Source organism: Leptinotarsa decemlineata, unplaced genomic scaffold (genome assembly GCF_025532065.1).
Source record: "Leptinotarsa decemlineata unplaced genomic scaffold, Ldec_3_MD MMD2_P_RNA_scaffold_2, whole genome shotgun sequence".
In the NCBI taxonomy this organism is placed as follows: Eukaryota; Metazoa; Arthropoda; class Insecta; order Coleoptera; family Chrysomelidae; genus Leptinotarsa; species Leptinotarsa decemlineata.
Window position 1 is genome coordinate 8,072,250 of NW_027412529.1, and position 26,895 is coordinate 8,099,144.

The following is a 26,895-nucleotide window of genomic DNA, read 5'->3' on the forward strand; positions in this document are numbered from 1 at the left end:
TTTTGTTTACGGAAAAATTTCTGAATTTAATATTAAGGCAGTCATGGCCACATGGGCGATAATCTGACAAAATATTTGAGCATATGAGTATCATTATTCTATGGTTCATGAATGAGATTGATACTTGTGATGCACTGTTTGGAACATTTGATGTAGTAATGAATATTACTGGATTTCATTAGTTCACACTTCCATTGTCTGATATTATATAAAATGATTTGAAATCCATAAAAGAACTAAAAAATAAATAAAAAAGAATAGCTGACAATAACAGTTATATTGAACAAAAAACCTGTGATGAAATAACAGTGAAATGAAATACAAGTGAAGATAGAGCAATTGAACAAAAAACAAAAATTAAAAATTAACAAATTGCAAGCCAAGCTACTTCACGAAGTTTCGATTTTTAGTATCTACAATCATTTTCGGGTGATGACTGGACTAATTCCTCCGAGAGATGACTATTTGTGGGTCATTCGAGTACTTTTACTTATCTCCCCTTCGCCGGTTTAGTGGGAGATGACCGTTTGGCGGGAGTTAACCATTTTTCGCTTGATTATGGCTTTCCATATGTTGCGAATTTCTACGCTAGCTTTGCTGAATAACTTGTTAGACAACATGTATGCGGCTTCTTTGAATTTCCTTCTGAACCAATGTTCCTTCTATGTATGATCTCTGCTTGAAATCACTCGATGTTATGTTGATTAGTCCAAACATGCTCTGCTATTCCTGATTTGCTGCTTTCCTCTCGCCGTATGTGTTTCTTGTGCTCGGCAATGCGAACATTCAATGGCCTCTTAGTTTCACCGATATTGGATTTTCCGCACTCACAAGGTATCCGATAAATGCAATTCTTGCAATCGCAGTACGCGTTTGGTGGCGTAGTTTTTGTGAGGTTGCTACGGATAGTGTTTCCGGATCTGGAGCAGGTTCAGATGTTGTACTTGGAACCAATTCTTCTTATCCTCTCCGATAAACCTCTGATGTAGGAAAGTGGAAGCATTGGTTGTGACCGCTTCTATTCCTTGCGAGGCTCTTGCTGTCTTTTAGCCAAAGTTTGTTTCACCATCGCTTTGGAGTAGCCATTTTGTTTAAAGATCATTTTTGATGATGTCTAGTTCCTTCTTGAGACCTTCCTTCGTATTACAGAGCCCTAAAGCACGGTCTAATAGAGTCTTGATAATTCCTCTTTGAGTCGATTGATGATGATTGGATTCGTGGTTCAGATACTGTCCTGTGAAAGTGGGCTTTCGGTATACAGATGTTTCCCACTTAGTGTTGGTCCTCTTCACCAAAACGTCTGAGAATGGCAATTCGTTGTGGACTTCCCTCTCTTATGCTGTTGATGTGTTTCAGGAAGGCGTTTAGTTCATAATTACCATGGTTCCATATTATGAAGGTGTCGTCAACGTATCTTAACCAGACACGAGGTTTCTTGTGGGCTTCTTCGATGGCCAGATATCCAAACCACTCTATATATATGTTGGCTATGACTGATGAAAGTGGCGATCCCATCGGCACTCCCACATCTTGTGTAGAAAATTCGTCCTTCAGTCCAACTGAAGGGCAACGGTACAATGGTGCAAGACGACCACTGTATTAAGGTGAGAGAGATAGCAGATGTTATAAATATGTCGGAAGAACGTGTTTGTCACATATCAAATCAACATTTATCCGTGAGAAATATGTCGCGTTTGCTCACGTTAGGCCAAAAACTTGTTTCAATGAACATTTCCAACGCTCTGTTGGCGCATAATTTAGACTCAATAAATCCGAGTTTTGGGGTCGATTCATTACTGTAGATGAAACTTGGATACCCCGTTATACGCCCGAAACAAACATACAGTCCTAATAGTGAGGTGCGAAAGGGAAACCGACTTCAAATAAAAAGTTTTTTCGGCTGAAAAAGTGATGGCGACTGTTTTTTGGGATGTGTAGTCATTTTAATTGATTACCTTCGAAAAGTGAAAACCATAACAGGAGCATACTAAGCATCGTGGAGCTCATCATCGGATATATGGATTGAAGAATCATTTGAGATTAATTTGATTGATGACGCACGCATATTATCTCTTTATTCAATTTCGATCAAAAGATAAGCGACCATAATCTTTTAAAAAATTCGAATGGAAGTACAGCTGAACCAACTTGATTTATTAATGATAATAATAATAATGATAATAATAACATAAGCAGGGATAGCCACTAACACCTTTGGCCTTTGGTGAGTTAGGACACCACTTACCCGAACAACTAGTGCAAAACCAGACCGGCAGCCCAGGCGCAACCGAGAAGGAGAACTCTATTCTCCCTCCGGTGCCGGCCATGGTTCCAAAAGGCTAACTACCCGGTGGACCCAACACTTGGTTCCCAATAATCAAGGAAAGGCCCCCCCCACAATCTACCCACTCGGAGGGGTCAGAGGCAAGGTGGTGGGGCCCATAACGATGATTTTCCTACTGATGACAACCCTGGCAATGAAAACGGACATTTTGAGTGGACGCATGAGCTGAGAGATTGCTTAATTCATCGCTACGAGAGTAGTGAGCCTGCGCGAAGAGAACACATGGCGAGATTGCATGCTCTGTGGTGTGAAACACATCCGGAGCATGCCGCCTTTTCTGCCCAAAACCTTAGGGATTACGTATCGTATCTTCGGCACCAGGGCTATTTAGCTCCTTCCCAGCCTACTAACGAAGTGGTAGAAGTGACAGTTCTACCACCCATTGGCACGGTTGGAGAGGAAACTCGCACCATACCACCAATGGAGACGACAATCAGAACACGCAGGGCGCTCCACAGAATTAGGCTCCTGAAGCCACAAGAACTGGCTTGTTTGGATGCGTAGGTTCATAGTGTTCTAACAGAAGAGGCTGACATCTGGCCAACTCCCCCGTGAATAGCGTCGTCCAATCGGTTTCGGAATCGGAAGGACGAAATTCCGGCCTTGCAAGTTGAAAGATTGAACAGCATGTACTCAAAATGGAGGCTAAGATCACGTCGGCGAGACAACACGCGTCTTGTATCCATTGTGTGATGGATTACAGGGCGGCCAACAGGCCTTTCACGCCCGCAGTGAGGCGAATAGCCGCCAAACTACGACGTATCCATCACACTTTTAGTCAAGGCGTGCTGATGACCACCAAACAGCACTGCCTTGATAGGATACGAATGCTAGTGGTTGGTAAGAAGTCACTAGTGAGACGAGCGAGAAGTATCGCGGAAAACCTTAGGTTCCGCGAGAAATCTTCTCGCTCATTCCAAGAGCCTCCACGTGTTGTGGATAATCCGCCGATCCCTGATCAGGTGGAATCCTTCTGGAAGGATATCTATAAACACCCGCAGCCACTCAACTTAGACACTCCAGCCCTAGCGCAGTTCGAAGCTTTCAACAGAGAACTTCGACAGCCTGAGCTCAATGAAATGCGCAACCCGATAACCCCGGATGACGTTCGAAGAGCCCTTGTTGGTTCCAAGAACTTTGCTGCTCCAGGCCGAGATGGGCTGAACACTTATTGGTGGAGAAAACTACCAAGCACCCACCGCCATCTGGCCAGAGTTTTCAACTTATGGCTGGACGGAGAGCGGCCGATTCCGGATTGGTTTGTCGACGAACGGACCGTTCTTATCCCCAAAAGCGGAGTTTTGTCGAATCCTCAGAATTACAGATCGATAACATGCTTGAATTCGTGTTATAAGTTGTTCACAAGCATCTTATACAAACGAATACTCACCGCAGTTGACCGAGTGTTCGAACGGATATATGAGCAGAGAGGGTCAAAGAGAAGAGTCGCAGGATGTAAAGAGAACCTGCTCATCGATAGATGTGTAACGCAGGACTCGATACAAGGCATTTCATACAATTTTGCATGAGCTCATCTTGCATTTGCTCAGATGCCTTGCGGTAATTGACAAAATATTGAGATGCATTGAACAAGTGATATCACTTTGGCAAACTCGCTTTACCATAACATCTGGTCAAGCAAGAGTCCAAACAGGGTGGGTAATTTTCAGAAAGGGTGTATTTCATGGTGATTACCTCAGTCCCCTTCTCTTCTGTATCTCACTATTGCCATTATCCGTTGCGCTCAGAAACTCTCGAGGGTATAAGTGTGGCACCCCCGGAACCGGAGGCACACCATTTGTCACCCATTTGTTTTATATGGATTATCTTAAACTTCATGCCTCTGGAGAGAAGGATGTCCATCAGTCCTTGAGGGTGGTGGAAGAGTACACGCATGCTATCGGTATGAAATTCGAGATAGACAAATGTGCAATGGTCTATCTCAAAAGAGGACGATGCGGGGACTACGAAGAGGATATGCAGCTCGTAGATGGAAGCATGTTACACCATCTGGATGCTGGAGAGACGTATACTTACCTCGGGATGGAACAACGCCACTCATGAGAGGTAACAGCAGTGAAAAACTCTCTCCGCGGCAAGTATCAGCACAAACTTCGACAGATCTGGTCATCGTAACTGTCGGGGAAGAACAAAGTTGCTGCAACAAATATGCTTACTCTACTCGATTAGACTAGTGAAGTGAACTCGGGGGAATTGGAGCATTTCTCTTTAGGGCAGCTGCCCAAGTAGCTGATGAACTCGGTATAGTTTTCGACACTGAACGAGGTGACCACAACTCTGTCACCGAGTTGGAACCTGTTCAGCAAAAACCTAAGATGAAAGCCGCAGAGATCACCTTACTACTGCGGAAACACAAGGATAAGCCAATGCATGGGGTCTTCTACAATAACATTGGAGACCTTGGCTTATCAAAGCGCCTGACGTTTGCTTTTCACAGGTCGAATGGGCTGAAGTCGAAAACTGAGGGGTTCATCATGGCTTGCCAGGATGGTGTCTTCAACACCTTAGTCTACCGCAGTCGCGTGATGGGTATAGAGGTTCCCGACACAAGGTGCAGAACCTGCCGCTAGGCGCACGAAACCCAAATGCACTTGATATCAGCATGTCCAGCATATGCGGTCTCGGCCTATATCCATCGACATAACGCGGCCCTAAGAGTGCTATACTACCATCTACGGCACTCTTACGGTATTGACGAGACACCGGTGTTGCCCTACGCTCCGGGGGATATTGAATCCATTGTGTGGAACGAGAAGTGCCGAATTTATTGGAACTATTCGTTCTCCACCCTCAGGCTCATACAAGCTAATAAGCCTGATGTAGTCCTTCTCGACCACCAGAGCAAAACGATATTTCTCGTGGAGTTTTCAGCTCCTGTTTAATTTTGTAGAGTTGCAGCTGTATCAATTTACACGGATTTCTTAGAAATGCTTATTCGGCAAAATAACCAGAATACCATGTCTTGGGCAAGAAAACGAAAATAGTACACATGCCTCTACTGTTTGGACTATATATATAATATTGATATAATCATTAGATAAACAAATGATGTACTTACGATATAATCTAATGAGTTAGTCCACAAAAAAAACACGTAAACGCTCGCTGCGGATTGTCACTCCGCATTTCCTAATATCTTGGACTGACCTCAACTCACCAAGAAAATGGTAATGACTAGTTAATTTACACGCTATTGGCGGAAGGTACTGAAGCGCGGACGGCCGAAGGAATCGTAATGACTGAATTATCACGATTACCAGGTACCTGCGGAGTGAGACTCCGCGCGCGACCTCTGTAGGGTTAATTTGAGAAAAAATATCTGCAGTGTATAACAAACATAGGATAGGACCAAGAATTGAGCCTTGAGGTACTCCGTATCTAACACTTTCAAGGAATTAACTTCTATCATCAACAAGTACCTTTTGATATCTGTTGTTCAAATGATAACTGAAAAATGTTATGACATCAACTGAACATCCATAGTATTTAAGCTTGAAAGGAAGGAGTTTGTGGCTAATGGTATCATCTGCATAGATAATAATTTTGTTATGAGATGTACATGAATATATAATATCATTAATGAAAGCAATAAATATTGAAGGACCTAAAATAGAGCCTTGTGGTACACCAGTTGTTACTTTTAATCGGTTAGATTTCACTTTGTCTACAACCACTATCTGTGACCTATTCTTTAAATAGGATTCTATCCAAGTGTTGGCCACTCCTCGAATACCTATCCTATAAAGTTTCTCTATTAATAATATGTGATCTATAGTATTAAAAGCCCTACTAAGGTCATAAAAGATGGCTATTGGATTTTGTTTTTCATTCAAGGAGTAATAAATATGGTTACATAATTCTTTTATAGCAGTTTCTGTAGATTTTTTATGCCTGAAGCCATGCTGACAATTTAGAATAAGATTATTTTGTTCTATAAAATTGCTTAACCGTGTATTGTAACTGCTTTCGAAGACTTTCGCGAATTGAGATTGTATACACACGTTTCTATAACTTCCGACGTCATTTCTAGATCCCTTACCCTTAAATATTGGCACAGACTTTGAGGTTTTGAGAACTTCTGGATATTTTCCTTTTTCATAGGATTTATTAATTATGAAAGATAGTGCATTACATATTATATCACTGTCAAATTTAAGAGTAACCCCAGAAATATCATCAATTCCTGCAGAAGGTTTCTTAGTTGTTTTTTTTATAATGTCTTCGATTTCAGGTGGACTTGTCGGATACAGAAACATTATGTTATAAGAAAAGGGAGAGAATTTATGGTTGTTCAGATCTGGTTTTGTATTTACCACATTCATGAAAAGCTCATTGAAGTAATTACCTATTTTGAATTTATCATTTTCAAGTTTATCTTCTATATTTATTTGCAATGGTGTAACAGATATTGTGTTGTCTTTTGCTTCATTAATTATTTGTCAGCTTTCTTTAGATATATTACTGATATAGATATATATTATATATTCCATTCCAACAACTTACTGTTTTCAACTACATTCCAAGCACTTCTCAAATATAATGTTCATTTGTATATTAGAAGGAATTATTGAAAACATAGCAATCGATTCTAAACAAATCAAAATTCTGTATGCAACACTTCATGTTGAGGTCGGGTTAGTTTAGGTTACTTCCAAAGTGAGTGGGTCTATTCGACCCTCCACCGCAACCCGCAAGGATTTACTGTACCGCACACCTATTCACACTCGACCAAATAAAGTCAGCTTTTCAACGGAGCCGATTAGTTTGTATGGTGAGTGGTCTTTCTGCCGAACTCTAAAACTGTCGCATATGATGATTCAGTTAGAATTATAGATTATACAATTCAAGAATAATGACAGTGACCTGTAAGAAGGCCTGTAAGTTCATCCCTACTGTAGTCCAACAACTGTTTGGTATCAAGATTCGAAAGCTTAATAAACTCCTTGGAGTTAGCCAATCCTGGAAGATTCTGCCAGGAGACCATAAATATTCTTACTATCCAGGTGTTTAACCTTTGTTTGGCAAAGCATAAAGCGATGCCAATGACAGCTAAAAAAATACAGAATTTTTGCTATTACACTTTTTGGGATACTGTGACTGAACACTTCAGTTTGATGTTTTGACCAATGTTATCACTTTTATTCAAAACTTTTTTATTTTTCCGCTAACGATGCCCTGTTTGGACCAACTTGTATAATTTCTCATCATTATCGCTCTCCGAAAAAGTATATATTTGGTATGGTAATGGTAATAGTATATTTCAACAAATTACATAATATTCCATTTATTTATTATCTGCTAGTTGAGAAAAATGTAAATTGAATATGTTGTGTGGCAACATCGATAGGAGCATCCACGAGTCATCTGAAACTCATAACTTTGGTAATCCAGCTACTATAGCCTGTTCGAAATAACATTCATTTGTCCCTCTGATTATCTTGAATAAACCATTGTCACCCCAGTCTTCATTCCAGGAGTTTGCGACCAACCAGTAAGGTGTACCGTTTTCAACTCCCCATCCCAAGACTCTCACGGCATGTCCACCTTCGTATTGGCCAGCAACATATTGGTAGACACCTAGAAATCAAAATAAGCATTGGCGATGATAATATTACCTGTATTCATCAAAACGGCGCATTACAACACTGATGTTGAGAATGTTCGTACCACTTATGAATCTAGACATCTCATTATGAATATCGCGTTTCATTTTTTCAAAGAAACCACAAAAAAATAGTTTTAGTTAATGTACATCTTTTTGAATTCATTTCCTTTGGATAGAATATAAAATAATCAGAATTGTATATAATAAACGTGTTTCATTTATTGAGAAAAACAAAGAAATTTTGTGATATTGAGATGATTTCTAGTAGGCTGTGTTGTTACCTTCAGCTCGATAAACTCTCCGAATTTACAGAGGTAAATTTTTGACAACAGCTATATAAATTAAAATTGAAAGGGTAACATTTTTAGGAGTGACAAATTTTTTGGAAAAAAAAGTTTTTGGCTTTCTACTACTCCATCTTGATACAAAAAAAGTGGGAATCCACTAAATCAAGGAAGGAAGCAATCAATTTTGAAAGAAATAACTCTATACATAGATGTGTAGATCATGCAAAGAAGTAACTTTCAGACACAAACTGAAAGAAAAAAACTCTCCTGAAACAGCTACTCTCAAATAAACATTGAGTTACACGAAAGAAGAATTCTTTCGATATAAATACTTTTATACGAATACTGAATTATACAAATACACAGTAATGGATGAGGACAAAATAAGATGGGCTATATCGGGCTTTTCCTCTTTCAAGTCACCAGGACCTGACGGTATACGACCAGCCCTACTTCAGTGGGGACTGGACACTCTTATGCCGCACCTGGTTGGAATATTCAGAGCTTCTCTAGCTCTGAGGTATATTCCCAGTAAGTGGAGAGAAGTAAGAGTAGTATTTATACCCAAACCAGGTAGGATGGACTACACCCTACCAAAAGCATTCCGACCAATTAGTCTCACATCGTTTTTCTTAAAAACCATGGAGAGGCTATGTGAGCGGTACATAAGAAATGAAGTACTAGTTCACAACCCACTTCATTCAAATCAGCATGCATATACTCCGGGAAGGTCTACTGATTCTGCCCTCCACCATGTGGTTGGCAGAATCGAGAGATCATTGGTCAATTAAAAATTCACCCTGGGTATATTCACAGATATTGAGGGAGTGTTCAATAGAACAACCTTTTCAACAATTACCCAGCAACTACACTCCAGAAATGTACCCCTGGAAGTAGGAGAATGGATACCTAAGAATTAAGTGGGGAATGGGAAGAAATACCAGCGTGGTCCAAATACAACTGGCTGGTATCTCAATCGCCACAAAAGAATTAACCAAGAAAGGAATTTCTAGCAAAAACATAACTGCAGTGACAGCAGACAAGCCCTATTAGCCTTGAACAGACAATGTATAACCTCAGGGCTAGTACTAGAGTGTCACCAAGATTTAGCCAAAGCCTCGGTAGATAATAACATTAACCGACATTAAAGGGCACGACAGGAGTAACTGTAATCGCATTGCCGACTTTTCAGCCAAGTAAGCGGCTGGACTAGGAATTTCAGGACCCAGTAGCACCTACGGCCTGATGACTTCGACAATTGCGGAACTAGTCAAGTGTTACACCCATGACACAACACAACAAAGTTTTTGTTTCGGGGTTGAAATTAGATGATTTTAATGTATTTCCACGTGTTAAAACCGAAAGTGACCATAAAAATTATATATTAGCTCTTGTTTTCAAGATATAGTATCATTATATTATATATATGTATATTGAGTTTTCAATAAATGAAATATTTCATCACCAACAGTTGGTACACATGTTTGTTTACATAACACCCCTCTCATCAGCTGTTCTTAAGTAGTAAACATAACCTATGTGAGTTTGTCAATTGTACGCACGTGGTTGCTATTGAAATTATCGTGTGAAGTTGATTTTTAAATTAATTTAAGTGCTGATCTGAAATGCCTCGAAAGTGTGTGAATTCTGTCGATAGCTTTTGCTATATATGTGGTGAAATAACATTTAAGGCTCAGAAACGTAAAATGACACCTATCGTTAAGACAGCCTATGAACATTATTTTGGTGTGAAAGTTGGGGACCAAGATAAATCATGGGCTCCTCATATATGTTGTAATTCTTGTTCCGTCATATTGCGAGAGTGGCTGAAAAATAAAAACCGGGCAATGGCTTTTGCAGTACCTATGGTTTGGCGTGAGCCTACCAATCATACAGACGACTGTTATTTCTGCTTAACTCCTCCCATTAAGCAAGGTTTATCTATGAAGAAAAGAGGAACGGTTAAATACCCTAATCTCCCATCTGCTCTTCGGCCTGTACCACACTCAGACAATTTGCCAGTCCCTTCACCACCCCAAAACTATGAAATTTCAGAGGAAGGTGATGAAGACTGTTTAGAAGGAGCAACCCATCCTTCTACATCCTATGACCCTGATTTTGAGGTAAGCGATAGGTCTAGTGATCCGCACAGAATTAGTCAAGCAGAGTTGAGTGACCTTATAAGAGATCTTCGCTTGTCTAAGGAAAAGGCTGAGCTGTTAGGGTCAAGACTACAACAGTGGGATCTTCTAAAACATGATGTGAAAATATCTCAGTACAGACAGCGTCAAAAAGATTTGCTTCCTTTTTTTGAGAAAAAAGAAAACCTCGTAGTTTGTTCTGATGTTAATGGTTTGATGGACTGCTTGAATTTGGATCACACTCCATCTGAATGGAGACTGTTTATAGACTCTTCAAAACTAAGCTTAAAAGCTGTATTTCTGCATAATGGAAATCAGCTACCCTCTATTCCTATAGGTCATGCAGTTCACATGAAGGAAACGTATATAAATATGAAAACACTTCTCCAATCAATCAAATATGAACAACACAAGTGGCACATCTGTGGTGATCTGAAAGTCATTGCTATACTCCTAGGAATGCAATTAGGGTTCACCAAGTACTGTTGTTTTTTGTGTCTGTGGGACAGTCGGGATAGAAAATCTCACTATAAAAAAATGAACTGGCCTACACGAGACCTAAACCCTAATGAGAAAAATGTAGTTTACGAGCCTCTTGTAGATCCTAAGGATGTTCTCCATCCCCCATTACATATTAAGTTGGGACTAATGAAAAACTTTGTGAAGGCCATGGACCAGGAAGGACAAGCTTTTAAGTACTTGAGAGCAAAGTTTCCCAGGTTGAGTGATGCTAAAGTCAAGGAAGGCATCTTTATTGGGCCTCAAATCCGTGAAATCGTAAATGATCCTGCTTTTGACATGATTTTAACAGGAAATGAAAAAAGAGCCTGGGAAGCTTTTAAGGGGGTTGTACATGGGTTTTTAGGTAACAAAAGAGATGATAACTTCACAGCATTGGTTAAAGAGCTTCTTCAAGCTTACCACCAACTTGGATGCAACATGTCCTTAAAAATTCATTTTCTTCAGTCTCATCTTAATTTCTTTCCACAAAACTGTGGAGCTGTGAGTGACGAACATGGAGAAAGATTCCATCAAGACATTGCCTTAATGGAACAGAGATATCAGAGCCGTTGGAATGAAGCAATGCTTGCAGACTACTGCTGGTCTGTGTGTAGGGATGCTCCAGAAGTGTTTTATAAAAGACAAGCTAAACGACAGCGATCTTACAATGAATCGGATGGACTCAATTGAAATTTGGTGGTACAAACTTCTTTTATTTGTCAAAACACTAAGAATAATGTTTTTTTTTATTAATTTTGTACTTAAAATATTCTAAAAGAAACATAACAATATTGTTTTATGTACTTTCACTTTTCACGTATAGTATAACTACTCTTCAAGATTAAGTACTGTGTATCTCAAAAACCAGAGCTAATGAAAATTTTTTATTGTTATTTTCGTTTTTATCACCCCAAAATTAGTAGAAATTGACTAATTTAGTGTAGGAAACATTCAAAAAATATTTTTTTGTTGTGTTGTGTGATCAATCCTTAAAGAGATGGGACGAAACCAAAGGATGTAATCTTGCCAGGATCACCTTGGGTGACCCTGGGAAGCTGGCGCCGAAGAAATATTTTTGTAATGACTAGGAAAATCTACGCCTAACAGGATTTCTGACTGGTCACTGTCAACTAAGGAAACACCTCCATAATATGGGGCTGGTGGACACACCTCTATGCAGGATGTGTGAACAGGAAGATGAGACTGTCGGGCATGTCCTGTGCGAGTGCCCGAAGTTGGCCTACACCTGCCAATATAAAGAAGTGACCTGTCCACCTTCCTGGAAAGGACAGGATGGACGATGTCCTAGGAGGACAACTCTTCGGGAGGATGTACAATGGGTAACATGTGGCCTAAGTACTGTGGGCTTACCCTCCCTACCACAGATATAGAGATACACGAAAGAATAATTCTTTCGATATAAATACTTCCATGCGAACACTGAATCATACAAAAACACCTTTCTCTACTCAGTTTACATTCCAAACATTCCTTATGGAATTAATTCAGATAACATTCTCAGGATTTCTACACAATAAATGGAATGAACGTTTGTTTGAAGGTGATTGACAATGTTTCATGATGAATTTCATTAGTTCGGACTTCCATTGTCTGATATTATATGAAATGATTTGAAATCCCCGAAAGAAATAAAAAAGAAGAAATAAAAATTGAAGAAGAAGACGACGAAGACGATTGTGGATACTAACAATCAAAAAGTTGTTAAGTAACTTGTCTTGGAATCTCTTAACCGTTTCAATTTTATTTTATTTTCTGTTCGAGGTTTTTTGCTTAATATAATTGTTTTTTTCGGCTATACAAAGCCAAAAACTTACTTTCCCAAAAAATTTATATGAACGTTTTTCTATTCATATGGAACATCTGTTGCAGGTTCTGTGGACCTGAAAAATGTTGCCTCACTACATTTTCAGTAGTGTTTCGTAGATCATCAATGAGATTTAAAACTGAAATTCAAACTGGCCAGTTCATAAACTCAATATGAACTTCATTCATTCATTCAAGCAAAGTTTTATCGCGTACTAACTTGCATGTACATGCACCAATCAATGGATTATAATACATTTCAAGTATGAATTCCTCAAATATCAACTGCCTGCAACTGTTCATTATTTCACATCTGAGAAGTCGATTATTGCAAACAAAATCTCTTCACTTTGCAAATGTAACATTTTCTCTCGAAAATAACGTCACAAATATAGCGGTTGTATATACACTTCAGATGTCACATATTACCTCAAAACGATCTAGTGGCCATATCAGGTGATATAGTGGAATCACTCACGTTCGCCTGTCTTATGTTTCTGATAAAAAACTGTCAAAGCTGAATGAGTTTTCAAGTAAAATTAGGTTTCAGCAAGATGGAGTACCACTTCTTTACGACAAGCTGGTTTAGGTTCGGTTAGGTTAGGTTAGGTTATGTTAGGTTGGGTTGTCGTTTGTAGGACGATAACAGACGTATGAACTTGTCTGTTATCAAATAAATACATACCACTCTTATAACTTAGAAAATCTGTGAATACATCAAATGTAGCTTCAACGGGACCATTTTTCATGATTTCCAATTGTATTTGTTTTTCTGAAGTACTAACATGATAAATTTTTTGTCCATATGATTTGTCAGATTCATACGAGAGGGAAGATTTTTCATCACACTGTTTATTGCATCTAGGAGTCGGAGAATAACCTTTAGGACATGCAGGTTTGGAACCGGTTATATGATGTTCACATGGTGAAAAGGAATAAGCTCTGCATCCCTAGAACATTGAATAAAATGAAAGATAATGAACATGACGAAATTGAATTTAGGTATCGTGAGGTAAAAATCTGTAAGGGAATGTTGACTGAATTTCAATCATGAATGGACTGATCCATTACATAACACAAAATAGTAACACAATTTTCACAAACATTTTCCTTTCTAGACGCGTTTATACTGACACCTTAGCTTCCTTGGTGGAAATGAATGAATTCTACCAAGAAAGCTACGGTATTAGCGAAACGCATCTAGAAATTTGAATGTTTGTGAAAATTGTGTAATTTTTATCACGGATGAACTTTGGGCATTCATGTCATTTTTGGTATTCAAGCATTTAATTTTTCTAAAATCAATTGCATCTATCATTGAACTAAAATTCAGTGGGAGACTCATCCATTCTGCCAGTAGTACTTCAATATATTGTTTCAAGTATATTTCAAAATGAAGAATGTGAATTACAATAATTATGAAAGCTATCACCACCAATAAACTGTAAGTCAACCTAGTGGTAATTCTGAAAAGATAAGAATAATCGTTTCAAAATACAACAGTGATATTGAACTGATGAATTATGAGTTACTGAAATGAATATTTCTTTTAGTTACTAGCAAGTTGAGTAAATTCATATATAGAAACTTTCCACTCCTAAATATGTTTCTCTTTTTTTATAATGAAGAAAGAGGATGCTACTTAACAATTTCTGACAAGTGTCAAATCATTACGTCCAATATCCTTTGAATATACATTGAATAATATAGCTCCTAAAAGATAAACATTTATTCGCGATTTTAAACTTCAAGTATCTGAAATTGTAGCAAAAAGTCTTGAAAAGCTGGGATTTGTGTTGAGAATTTCTACTGATTCTTCAATAAAAACAAAAAAGATTTTATATTGTGGTTTCGTAAGATCCATTCTTGAATATTGTTCGGTTATATGGGACCCATACTATAATGTAAATATCAATATGATTGAGAATGTTCAAAAAAAATTCTCAAGGATTTGTGCTTTTCACTTTGGTATTCAACAAAATGAATTTGAGTACAGTCAACTCTTGACCAAATTGAATATGAAATCATTGAAAGATAGGAGAATTTCTATCAACTTGAGATTCCTCTTCAAAATAATAAATAGTGGCATAAACTGCCCAGAACTACTTCAACTAATATATTTTGCATATCAAACAAAAAGATACGTGACATCCTGACATTTTTCATATACATTTTTTCCATACCAATTATGCTTCAATCCAATTATGCCGATTCCTTGTATTCTTAAGCTGAAATATCAATATCGTAATAAGTCAAATCTGTTTAATATACAGAATTATTTCATCTTTTAGTAATGTAGTCACTAGACATAAGGATTTATTAATATTTTGGTTTTCATACTTGGCTAAATGTTTTGTAAAATTGTAAATTGTAATGTAGACCTCAGACATGAGCATTCAAAAATACTTTGTAGTCTCTCACACTTTTTTTAATATATTTTTGTAAATTGGCTTTATCGTTGAATGAATAAATAATTAAATGAATAAATAATGTTACTCTAAAAAAAACTAGATCCATCAATGTCCCAAACTTCAAATTCAATAAAGTATAGTATATGAAAAATTCATATTGTTTGCACATTTTCATGAAAAGATTTCACTGATGTAGCTTTTTGTATATTTTTTTTGGAAGTTTCCCGATATCTCCATAATGACGGAGAAATTGGAAGCTGAAACATTTTTTTCCAAGAATTAATCCAAATGTTGTTGAAACACGTATAATCATTAACGAAATACATTTTCCTGGCATACTTTCTCAAGTAGTATATCTGATTCTGGAGGAAACTGGAAATGAATATTTCAGAACTAGTTTCCGTAGAAATCTCTTTGAAATTCCTCCAGAGAAATGAGACCTTGAAATGTACAATGAAAAATTCCGCAAATTTTACTCCAGTTTTTATTTCCTCATTGAACACCTACATCAGACTAACGAAATCTAGTGAACTGAATATCTATTACACAACCCGGATTATAAATTTGAAAAAAATTATGACAATGTCATACATGGAGAAAAAAGTTATAACTGAAGGATGGAGATGAAAAATGATTAATGAAATAGAAAAGAAATATTCGTTTCATGATCAACCTAATACGAATTTCCATTAGTTCTAATATTTAATAAAATGATTTGAAATCCCTAAAAGAACCAATACAAATGAAAATAGCTGAAAAATAACAATAATATTAATCAAAAAACCCTTAAATGAAATTACAATGAAATAAATTACAAGTAAAACAGAAAAATTGAACAAAAAATAAAAAATTAACATATTCCAAACCAAGTTACTTTACGACGTTTCGATTGTTAGTATCTTCGGGTGAAGACTAGACTAATTTCTAATTATGGGACATGGGTTAATTTTTCATTTGTATTGATTCCTTTAGGGATTTCAAATCAATAATATTAGACAACGGAAGTCAGAACTAATGAAATTCATCATGAAACATTGTCAATCACCTTCAAACAAACTTAATACGAGTATGGTATTTGCGAACGATTGAGGATTACCAAAAAATATTCCATCTTTTTCTGAACAATAACTATATACAGCGTGACTCACGGTCGATGGTAGGTTAGACGTTTCTGGAAAACGCAAAGCATGATTTTTCTGAAAATTTCACCTCTCACATTTCCGTACCTGTTCTATCGATCGAAAATATTTTCAGCATTGCGGCGTTGCCACTTCTATCAAAAAGTCCTAGCAATTATATTTTTTTAAATGGAACACCCCGTATATTAATACATTTTTGGAATCGCTCTAGTATTTCAATACTTTTTTGTTGTATCTGTATCTGTTTTCGAGATAAAAAATAAATTGTGCTAAATATGGTCCAAAACATAGCCTTAATTGAAATTAAGTAAATCAGTACTCTCAATTAATGAAAAGTTGATATTTTGATGATACTTTGGACAAACTTGAATTATTCAAATAACACCATATCATACAGGGCGTGCTAAAATTACTATTATTTCCATTGTGCATAAAAGTAGTCGAAAGTTCATTTTTTCAAATGAAACTCCCTGTATATTACTCAATAAATTGATAGATGGTGGAAAATGCTTCAAGATGATATACATGTCCCTATACCTAAATCGTCAAGTTTTCTTAATAAAGCCGTTTTTGTGGAAAAATAGTTATTCACGTTTTACCTACAAGTGTTGAAAGTGGCATTTTATTTTGTGAGTGGGGATTATTGCAAAACGAGCGTCAGCAAGTGGAGCAAACTCACGAGCAAAATAAAATCACTTTTAACAAATGTATCATACACATTTTTTTGTATAACGTTAATGCTGATAATAAAAAAAATTATAGGGTCCATGGGATTTGAACACACGATCTTTGGATTACAAGGCATATGTTACAACTACATACGCCAACTCACGTTATTTTAAGGAGGATTATTGGTTAGTCATGAAGGACTTTGTCGTGAAACAAAACTAGTTTGGAATTTCAGGAGCTCCAGTACAAGGACCGCCCACTCAGAATAAACATTGAGAAAATGTGGAAAAACATTGGTTTTCCCAAAATATTTCAGCTTAGTTTTGAAAATTAAGATGTGAAATGTCGTTTCCTAAGCGATAGAAAAATCTTTTGCAAGATTATTAGCCTTCGCCAAATGTTTAAATAGGGAAAAAGCTGATTTTATGGAAAATGGCTTTTTCAGCTGTCTAGATAGGAAAATCGTGCTTTCTTCAAAAAAGCATCGATTGACATTCTTAGTAGCTTTTGTTTGACACCTCGATCACGTTTCTAGTGCCCGTGGTTCAATTTTTATTAGCATTCGAGTTTTGAAAAATGTAACATTTTTCAAATGCATTCTTTTTGCAAGAAGGAATGGGAATATCGAGACGCGGCATAAGACTTTTTGTCTTAGGATGCTGAGTTCTATATGAAACCGAGGAAAACGAAAATTTTGAATTTTCGTGTAAGGCCGAAGACTGTTTCATTTATCGAAGAACGCAAATTGAGGAAGCGAAACGATACACGGAAAGAATGAGACAGAAACAGCGGCATATAGACGTCAATGGAAAGTAGCAGAGCGGTGTTCCTACTTCAAAGCCCAACGCCTGAAGAAAAACAGGTCGTAAATGCTGGCAAATACATACGAAATGAGTTTTTTTCGTTATGTAAATATTGAATCTAGGTCAGGCAGGATCGCACGGCGTTTGCGATCGCCGATTGGCTGAAAGTGACGCGGAAGAGAGCCCGTTTATTTAGCATAAATATACAGATTTCCAAGCTACGATAGTTGGTCGCCCCCATGGCGAAAGACAGTTTAAAGGGTACGGGAAGAGATTTTCAACCTGATCAAAGTCAAGACGAATCATTCTACGATAGTTAGTTGAAGTTTGAACATCGAGCGAGGAGCAGTCATCTTAAAAATCCGAAGATTTTTCGAAAGTTTGCTGCTGCGGTTGGGATTTATTAAATGAATTCGAGTCTCTGGTTCTTTTCAGAACTTTATAGAGACAAAGCAAAGCACAGGAGTCTTTAGGGATCTGCGGTTATCATTAATCAGTGGAATTGGAGAAATTTTTACCGGAATCAGGAATCTCTAGGACCAATAGAGATTAAATCGGAGCAGACCAGTGGCCGGATACTTTTTCGAGGAACTGTAGGATTGTGGAAACTCTGGAATTTAACAGAGCTTATACTGGAGCAGATTACTGGTTGGATAACTTATTGAAGTGCTCAATCATATCTTACGTTTGTCCAGGTTCCTTTTGGCACTCCGCCAGAGGAAAGCAGCCCAAATCCTGCAAAGGAAGAGCAGGTCCCTACTAAAGTTGCCCGGTCTCACTTCACCCGATCACCTTGCAGTGTTAAACGATCGAGGTGTTTCGAGATTAAACTCGAGAGGGTCAAAACATCATCAGTTACGTCCTTCGGGCGAACGACTCAGCCTAACCGTTGGGACCTTCCAGGATTACGATACCTCTCTACCTTATCCTGCGAGCGGCCCTCATCCTAGGGTGCTCGTCAACCGTTAGGCTCCTTGTTCCTAAATCACTAGCTCAGTTCACCCTGTAGGCCTTGGATAGGAAAGTAGCTTTCGCGATCCAAGGGTGAACTTAAAAATATTAGATTTCCGTGAATCCTTCCCTCTGACTATTTCCTTGTCAGAGTCATTTTAGAAAAACACGCGCTAGCGTAACTTGCAGAAAATACATCAGTGCCAAATCGTGAGACCACAATTTTCGGTCAAACAAATTTCTTGTCAGATATTTTTAGCCGCCTGAGTGCCGACTAGGAACTTCCCTGGAATCTAGTTTCACAGGAAATAGCATTCCGAGAACTCCGGTAGGATCAGTTAGTCTGAGGTTAGGTTCTACTCAGCCTATTCTTTCTACGAACGAGGACATCAGTACCTCTCCCTTGGTCGCAGGGAGCTATCCTCAAACCGCGATAAAACAACGCGAAATAGCATGTTTGAATTAAATCGCATTAGATAAAATAAAACCTCGGAGATGATAAGGATTGATTTACTACATGCAAAAGTGGAACGTCAGGCGACGACTTTACAAGAAACTGGACATCATCTCCGAGGAGATGCACCAGCCAGACCGCAAAGCGAACCCCAATTAGGGCTTCGCGCTATGTTATCAATGCGATTACGATCTCCTATGCTGAGATCGACTTCGAAATCAAGAAAATCGCAATTTTGTTTCCAACCGGAACAAAATGCAGAAATCAAGGATTTTTGCCGACGGCGACAACCGAAAGGATTTTTCCCTCCAAAACCGATAGTTCTACCTGAATGCGAGCCATTAAGGCACACTATGGAGGAGCTACTCATTTATGTGGTAACCCCGAGTCCAAGGATCACAGGGTGTACAGTCATCTTGCGGAAACAGAAATTGTACAAGAAACATTGCCATTGTCAAACCCGACAAGAGGATCATGCCAAAGCGGACAAGACTTTCGAAACAGCGAATGTTTCGAAAGAAGAACCACCGGACAGAACTTTCGCAACAAGGAAAGTTCCGAGAGGCGCGGTGAAGGCCAGCGTTTCCAAAGCAAAGAAGGCTTCCTCCATAAGGAGTTTCAATTCCCAGCAGAGCTAACTGAAGCAAACCAACCTCCCGTCGTACCCAGACAGGAACTGAGTCCTAAAATCCCTGGGGCTCAGGTCTGGGAGGCCAGCCGGCCGTTTCGGCGAAAGGTAAATGTGGTCGATGGGGGCGGAGTCGCGGGACACGCCCCCTCAACGGAACCCTATTACCTCTTTGGAGGACAACTTTCTACAGATGGACTGAATACTACTTCGTCATCGTCAGTAACTTCACAGGGATTTAATATTACTAACAGCACGAACTGCATGTGTGAACTTTTCTAAATGAGTTTTTGGTAGGTGTTCTGATTGAAGTGTTTCTATCAAAGAGATTTTCAATAACAGTTGTACAAAAAATAATTTTTAAGGAATTTGATTTCTAGGTAGCCGTGGAAATATCAAGCTTATGACAGTTTGGTGACTTTTATAAGTAAATGATAAATGATTATTGACGGTGTTTCAAAAAATCGCCAAAAATGAATGCAAATATTGATTATTCAAACGAAGTTCTTAAGAAATTATTTGTTATACACGGATAGTGTGATCAAATCATTGCCAGAACTCATAGAAAATTCAACCAAATGTATCCTTAATTAACATCAATGAACGAGAGGAAGTTTGTAAGATTTCAAAATAATTTCCTTAACTATGGCTCCATGTTAAAAGCGCCTTCAATATTACCAAAACCTGTTACTTCAAAAGAGGACAAAACTGTTAACGTTTTGGCATATTTTTATTCATATGCAGAAAAAGATTTAGGTGTATCACATGCTTCAGTACAACGAATTTTGAAAAATCACGGAATGCATTCATATAAATTTACCAAAGTTCAAGCTCTAAAAGCAGAAGACTTCGAACGTAGAATGCATTTTTGTGAATCCCTTTTGATTCATACACAGAAAGATCGGGAATTTTTGTCAAAAATAATTTGGAGCGACGAATCAAAATTTACGAGGGATGGTATTTTCAATAGAAGGAATGAACATTGAACATTTTTGGGCTGATCATAATCCTCATGTTACAAAAGAAATGGGTTTTCAAGAAAAATTTGACCTGAATGTTTTCTGTATTCTGAAGAACAATAAAATTAGCTTTTTTATTTATGAACACACACTGAATGCAGAGAGATATCTCCAAATAGTAAGGACGACTGTAACCGATTTTCTTGAAAATTTGCCTTTAGAGGAATATAGGAATTCGTGGTTTCAACTGGACGGAGCGCCAGCTCATTCCACCCAGGAAGTTTCCAGGAAACTTGACGAACTCTTCGACGATCGTTGGTTTGGGCGTTTAGGGCCGTGAGATTGGTCACCGAGATCACCCGATCTCACGCCACTTGACTTTTTTCATGGGGTGATTCAAAAGAAAGGGTATACAGTACTCCAGTGCCTACCAAAGAAGAATTGCGACGGCGAATAGTGCGGAGTATTGATGATCTGGATCCCAGGATTGTAAAAACATTTTGAAGTGTTTAGAATGTAATGGACAACATTTTCAGCATTTATTGTGAAAATGTGATATTTTGTTTCCATTTTTGTTGTTTTGAATCATTCTATTCTGTTATTGTCTGTATTTTCACATGTTTCAGCCCACAAAATCTTACTTTTTACCTATAAATGATTGATTTTTGGTACAGTTGTTCCCTGGAAACTTTGAGCCATAGTTAAGGAAATTATTTTGTAACCTTACAAACTTTCTCTCGTTCATTGGTGTTAATTCAGAATACATTTGGTTGAATTTTTTACACGTTCTGACAATGTTTTGATCACTTAGTTCATGTGAATAATAAATGATTTCATAAGAACTTCGTTTGAATAATCGATATTTGCATTCATTTTGGAAGATGATTCGAAACACCGTCGATAACTCTTTGTAAATTACTTATAAAATTAACCGAACTGCTATAAGTTTGATAATTCCACTGCTACCTAAATCCAAATTCTAAAAAAAAAAATGTTTCTAGAAGAAGCGATTTTATTGAGAAAACTTGACGATTTAGGTATAGGGACATGATATATCATCTTAAAGCATTTTTCACCATCTTTCAATTCACCGAGTAATATATAGGGGGTTTCATTTGAAAAAATGAACTTTTGACTACTTTTATGCACAATGGAAATAATAGTAATTTCAGCACGCCCTGTATGATATGGAGTCGATTTCTTGGTGTTATTTGAATATTTCGAGTTTGTCCATACTATCGTCAAAATATCAACTTTTCATGAATTGAGAGTACTGATGCACCTAATTTCACTTAAGGCTATGTTTTGGACCATATTTAGCACAATTTATTTTTTATCTCGAAAACAGATAGAGATAGGTATAGGACATTATGAACAAAAAAGTATTAAAATACTAGAGCGATTCCAAAAATGTAATAATATACGGGGTGTTCCATTTAAAAAAATAAAGTTGCTAGGACTTTTTGATGGAAATGGCAACTCCGCAATGCTGAAAATATTTTAGATTGATAGAACAGGTAAGGAAATGTGAGAGGTGAAATTTTCAGAAGAATCATGCTTTGCGTTTTCCAGAAACGTCTAACCTACCATCGACCGTGAGTCACGCTGTATAACAATTACTTCCCTTTAACAAAATGTTCAACTTATAGCTACTTCCACCAATGAAATTGACTGAATGAATTATGACACCAGCAACAAGGTACACGACAGGGATTGAAGTTGATTATAGTAAATACCGCCGCATTCATAGGTGTGAACATGATAAAAATAACACAGGTCAACAGTGTTTTTGTCACAAGATCTTTGTAATGTGTTTTGTTTATGTTGGCCTACCCCCATTATGAATATATAATAATTTTGTTTCAATCACATCCAGTTATTTTGTGACAGCTATATATTCATTTCTGACCTAATATACGTCATTTAGGCGGCTATTGCATCAGCTAACATACATTTTAATTTCGTTAGATACATCGCAAATGTGCAACTAAAGCGTTCTACTAACCCTGACAGTTTTGTTATGTGTGTGAAGAATCAGCTTCTACATTCCAGCGTCGAAATTTCACCCCATTAATTGAACAGTGCTTTCAAGAATATTTAGGATTTACTGTGCAGCATCAAGATAAATTCTGGGTCCCAGATAAATGTTGTGTAACGTGTGTGAGACTCCTATTAGGTTGGACTTTTATTTGAGTCGAACAAACATAAAAGGCATTACAACGGAGTTACTATCCAGTATCTAACTAGTCTTCGGCCAACAGACCCATCCTACATAGTCCCGAACTGCTTGTGCCGAAGTCTCCAAATCGATCAGAAAGTCGGGATTCCAGTCCGGAAAAACTTGTTCGAATAAGGAATATGAAGATAATGATTCAAGTTATGAACCGCAAACGCAAAGTGATTTAAACGATTTAGTACGTGATTTGAATTTGTCTAAAAACAGGCTGAGCTTTTGGGGTCTGGATTAAAAGACTGCAATTTACTTTCAAAAGTTTCTCATTTTCGACACTGTGACGATGAAATAAAAGCTTACTTTTCTACAGTAAATGATTTAGTCCATTATCATAATATTTATGTTGTGATAAATTTATTGAACTTGGAATATGATCCAAGTCACTTGCGATTGTTCATTGACTTCTCAAAAACTAGTTTGAAAGCAGTGTTGCTGCATAACAGAAACGAACACCCTTCAGTGCCGGTTGCTCATGGTTCTGCTATGGAAGAGACTTACGAAAATATGAGATTTCTTCTTGAAAAAACTAAATACAGTGAACACGCTTGGAAAATTTGTGGCGATTTAAAAGTTATTTATTATTTGCTTGGATTGATTACACAAAATGTTGCTGTTTTATTTGCGAATGGGACAGCAGAGACAGAAAAAGTCACTATTAAAATAAAATGTGGCTCAAGCGTGTCACTTACTCCAGGCCGTAAAAATGTTAAAAATAAGCCTTTAGTGAACTCTGATGACAGACTTTTACCACCGTTGCACTCGGTCTGATAAAAACATTTGTAAAAGCTATGCGCAAAGATGTCAGTGGATTTTTATATCTGAAAGAGAAATTCTCCAAACTCAGCGACGCGAAAATTGAAGGGAGAATATTTGTAGGCTAACAAATACGACACCTCATGAATAAGATAAGGATAAGAGCCCTGAAGGAGAACTAAATGATCAGGAAAAAATCGCCTGGAAAGGTTTTGTGAGTGTTGTGCAAAATTTCCCAGGGAATCATAAAGCGGAAAACACAAAGACCTAATAGAGGAACTAATAATGTCACATAAAGCTTTGGTGTGTAATGTGTCCTAAAAAATACGTATGTTTGACTCTCATCTAGATTTGGGTGCTGTGAGTGACGAACAAGGAAAGATATTCCATCAGGACATTTACTTAATAGAGAAGCGTTAATAATGGAAATGAAGCCCAGGAATGCTAGCTGATTATTATTGGAAACTCATGAGGGACCTACCAGAAGACAAATATTCACGAAAATCATTAATATTTATTATACAGTGAGTAATAATTTCTCTGAGTATAGTTGATTTTTGTAATTTTCACCATAATATATGCTTTGATGTCAAAAACCTGTTGTATACATTTTTTTTTTCATTGAAACAATATTGGTTAGTGACCCTAGTAGTTTCAAAATTTGATATAAGTTTTCATGTAACAAAAAATAGTTAAAATTTTGTTGACCAGTGTAATTCACTTTTATCCCTATTGAGTGATTACCTACAGGTTTCATCATTCAGGGTCAAATTCAATATGTTCGAACGACTACGCCGTGGAATATCCATAATGACAATGATAATGAGTAAGGCTGTGTCTTTTACGAAAAGTTCATAGTTTGAATGAATACCTATACGGAAATGAGTTTCACGATGGAAAATAGCTTTCTCATATAATTCTGCGAATCTATTTTTTTAATATACTGTTACGTTTTCCTAGTGGGTTTGCCAATAATCGACTACACTGTGTAATACCTAGCGAAACCTATATATGGTAATATAATTTCTAACTTCGGGAAGAGAGAGATTTCTTTTATTGATAATTTTTTCAAACGCCGGATCTGTCTCCCATACAATGTATATTACTGCAAGACCGGGAGTTTTTATATAAAACACTATTCACCGGAGTCTTTTGAAAAGTAAGATATATCTGTCACGTAGCTCAAGATTGTCAATACGGGCATATCATTATCCCAGCATTGATAGTTTTGTCAACTCATCAAAATATGTGTTCTGATGATCTCTATTGCACCTGGGTGAGTGAGGGTTAGAAAGAACGAGCCGGAGGGGACAATGACTCCGTGATTTCTTCCTGGTTTTTGAAAGAAGAAAAGACAGAGAGTTCTGGCAGCTCTTTGCCTAGAGCAGCGGTCTTGGAGTGGTGCGAAAGTTTTTCGGGAAGTGAGTCTGCGTGAATTTTGAGGAGGTTTGAAAACTTGGGAGTTTGAAGGGTTCTCTTGACGGTCAATCAAGGGCGGTATTTTGTTTTGGGAGATAGTTTTCCTGGGTAGAATCTTCAATTTAATTTATTCCTGAAAACAGGCGGTTAGCTCGATTTTGAGTAGTCTTTTATTCTGAAGCGAAAATCGAGCAGTGTAGTGCAAAAGTTTTAAATAAGGGACGAGCAGGAAAAAGGCAGCAGTGAGTTTAATATACATGTGTACCTACTAACCATTTTATATTTTTGGGAAGGATTCAGCTATAATAAATTTATATATAGAGTGGACCCAATAATTGCCTTATATATATTTAGCGGTCAGGAGTCATCGGCCAAGTAAGAGTATTTCGTCACTTTCGTATATTATAGTAATTTCCGGCGAAGGCACAAATTATTGGGTTTTATTTTTTTTGGGATTTGGTTGTGGTTATTGTTTTTTAATTTTTTTTGGTATTTTTATTCTTTAACTATGTTGTTATATATTTTTCCTTTATTTCCTTTATTGATGAATATAGTTTCTTCTGAAGATTTTAAGCAGGCTTTTATTTGAAAATCTACCATAGTAACCTCTTGGAAGAAAGTGATTGAGACACGCCCGAGGAAGCCATTGTATGGCGAAACACGTGTTGCATTTTTGTAAAACTATTTAGTGAAAGTCACACAATAAAGTGTTTTAGAATACATTAGTTATGGATTTTCATCAAGTATCGACCGATTCCATCATTTACCAAGAGTTGATGGATAGTAAATGATGTATTATTTTACTGGTGATTCTGCTATAAACCCGAAGATGTTTAAGTGGGATACGTATATATAATAATAATAGTGAAACGGTTCCGAATTTACTACACTGTAAAATTAAACTGAACTTCATTTCACTATGGCCTTATTAGAACATTTCACACCACACTTCTCACTAGACTTCTCCATGTGCAACTGGGTAGTATTGTGAATCATCCCCTGAAATAATAATCACGCCGGCCGTTGCTGGTCGTTGTAAATCAGTTCCATTGGAATATATAAATACATATCGAGGAGTCTAGTGAACAGTGCGGTGCGAAGTGTTCTGATGAGACGATAGACTTTTGAATATCAGTTTGAAGTGTTTGGTTGTGTTATCATTGTGACAGCGGAGAGAGTTTAATTGAAGTAACTCAATTATTGGCAAAACCAGGGAAAAAACGTAATACTACTGTATTTTATTACTCGTAGTGTTTCAGTGTGAGCTATAAGTTTCAATTCCATGGAAGAGCCCAATTATTGTATATTTGATTCATATAAAAATAAATGATGAATCAAATGTTACTATCATTATTACCGTCGTCGAATTAAAAGGTCCCCCTGAAACAAGACCTGATTCCTGCCAATAATTCCACGCTGCCATAGGAATTCCTCCATAACATCCATTTCCGCATTCTAAACAACATGATACCAAGTCTTCGTCTGAAACGGATATTTGTTTTTTTCCATTAGAATGAATGCATATCCTGTCACTCATTGCAGAAGTTGCTGCAACAGCCTGCAAAATAAATATTTTTCATCGGAAATCAATCATTCCTTCCATCAATCCAGAAATAAAAATATTTTTCTATTTGCATCTCAGTTTTGAAGCACCCTTATAATTCAGAAGGTCATAGTTCCATGAAAAATTATTTCTACTTGTTGGTGTTCGAATCAGATCGATGATTCTCACTTTAATTGAAAATATGATTGA

General features: G+C 37.3%; 1 protein-coding gene across 1 annotated transcript in view; it reads right to left on the reverse strand.

The window, feature by feature from the left end:
- Positions 1 to 7,607: 7,607 nt before the first annotated feature.
- LOC111511446 (cathepsin B-like) overlaps positions 7,608 to 26,895 on the reverse strand; it is a 28,438-nt gene continuing 9,150 nt past the window's right edge. The window contains exons 3-5 of the mRNA XM_074182746.1: positions 26,500 to 26,700; positions 13,409 to 13,673; positions 7,608 to 7,942 (exon numbers count right to left, since the gene is read on the reverse strand). Coding sequence (XP_074038847.1) covers positions 7,737 to 7,942; positions 13,409 to 13,673; positions 26,500 to 26,700 — 672 coding nt within the window. The 3' untranslated portion in view covers positions 7,608 to 7,736. The remainder of the gene's footprint in view (positions 7,943 to 13,408; positions 13,674 to 26,499; positions 26,701 to 26,895) is intronic.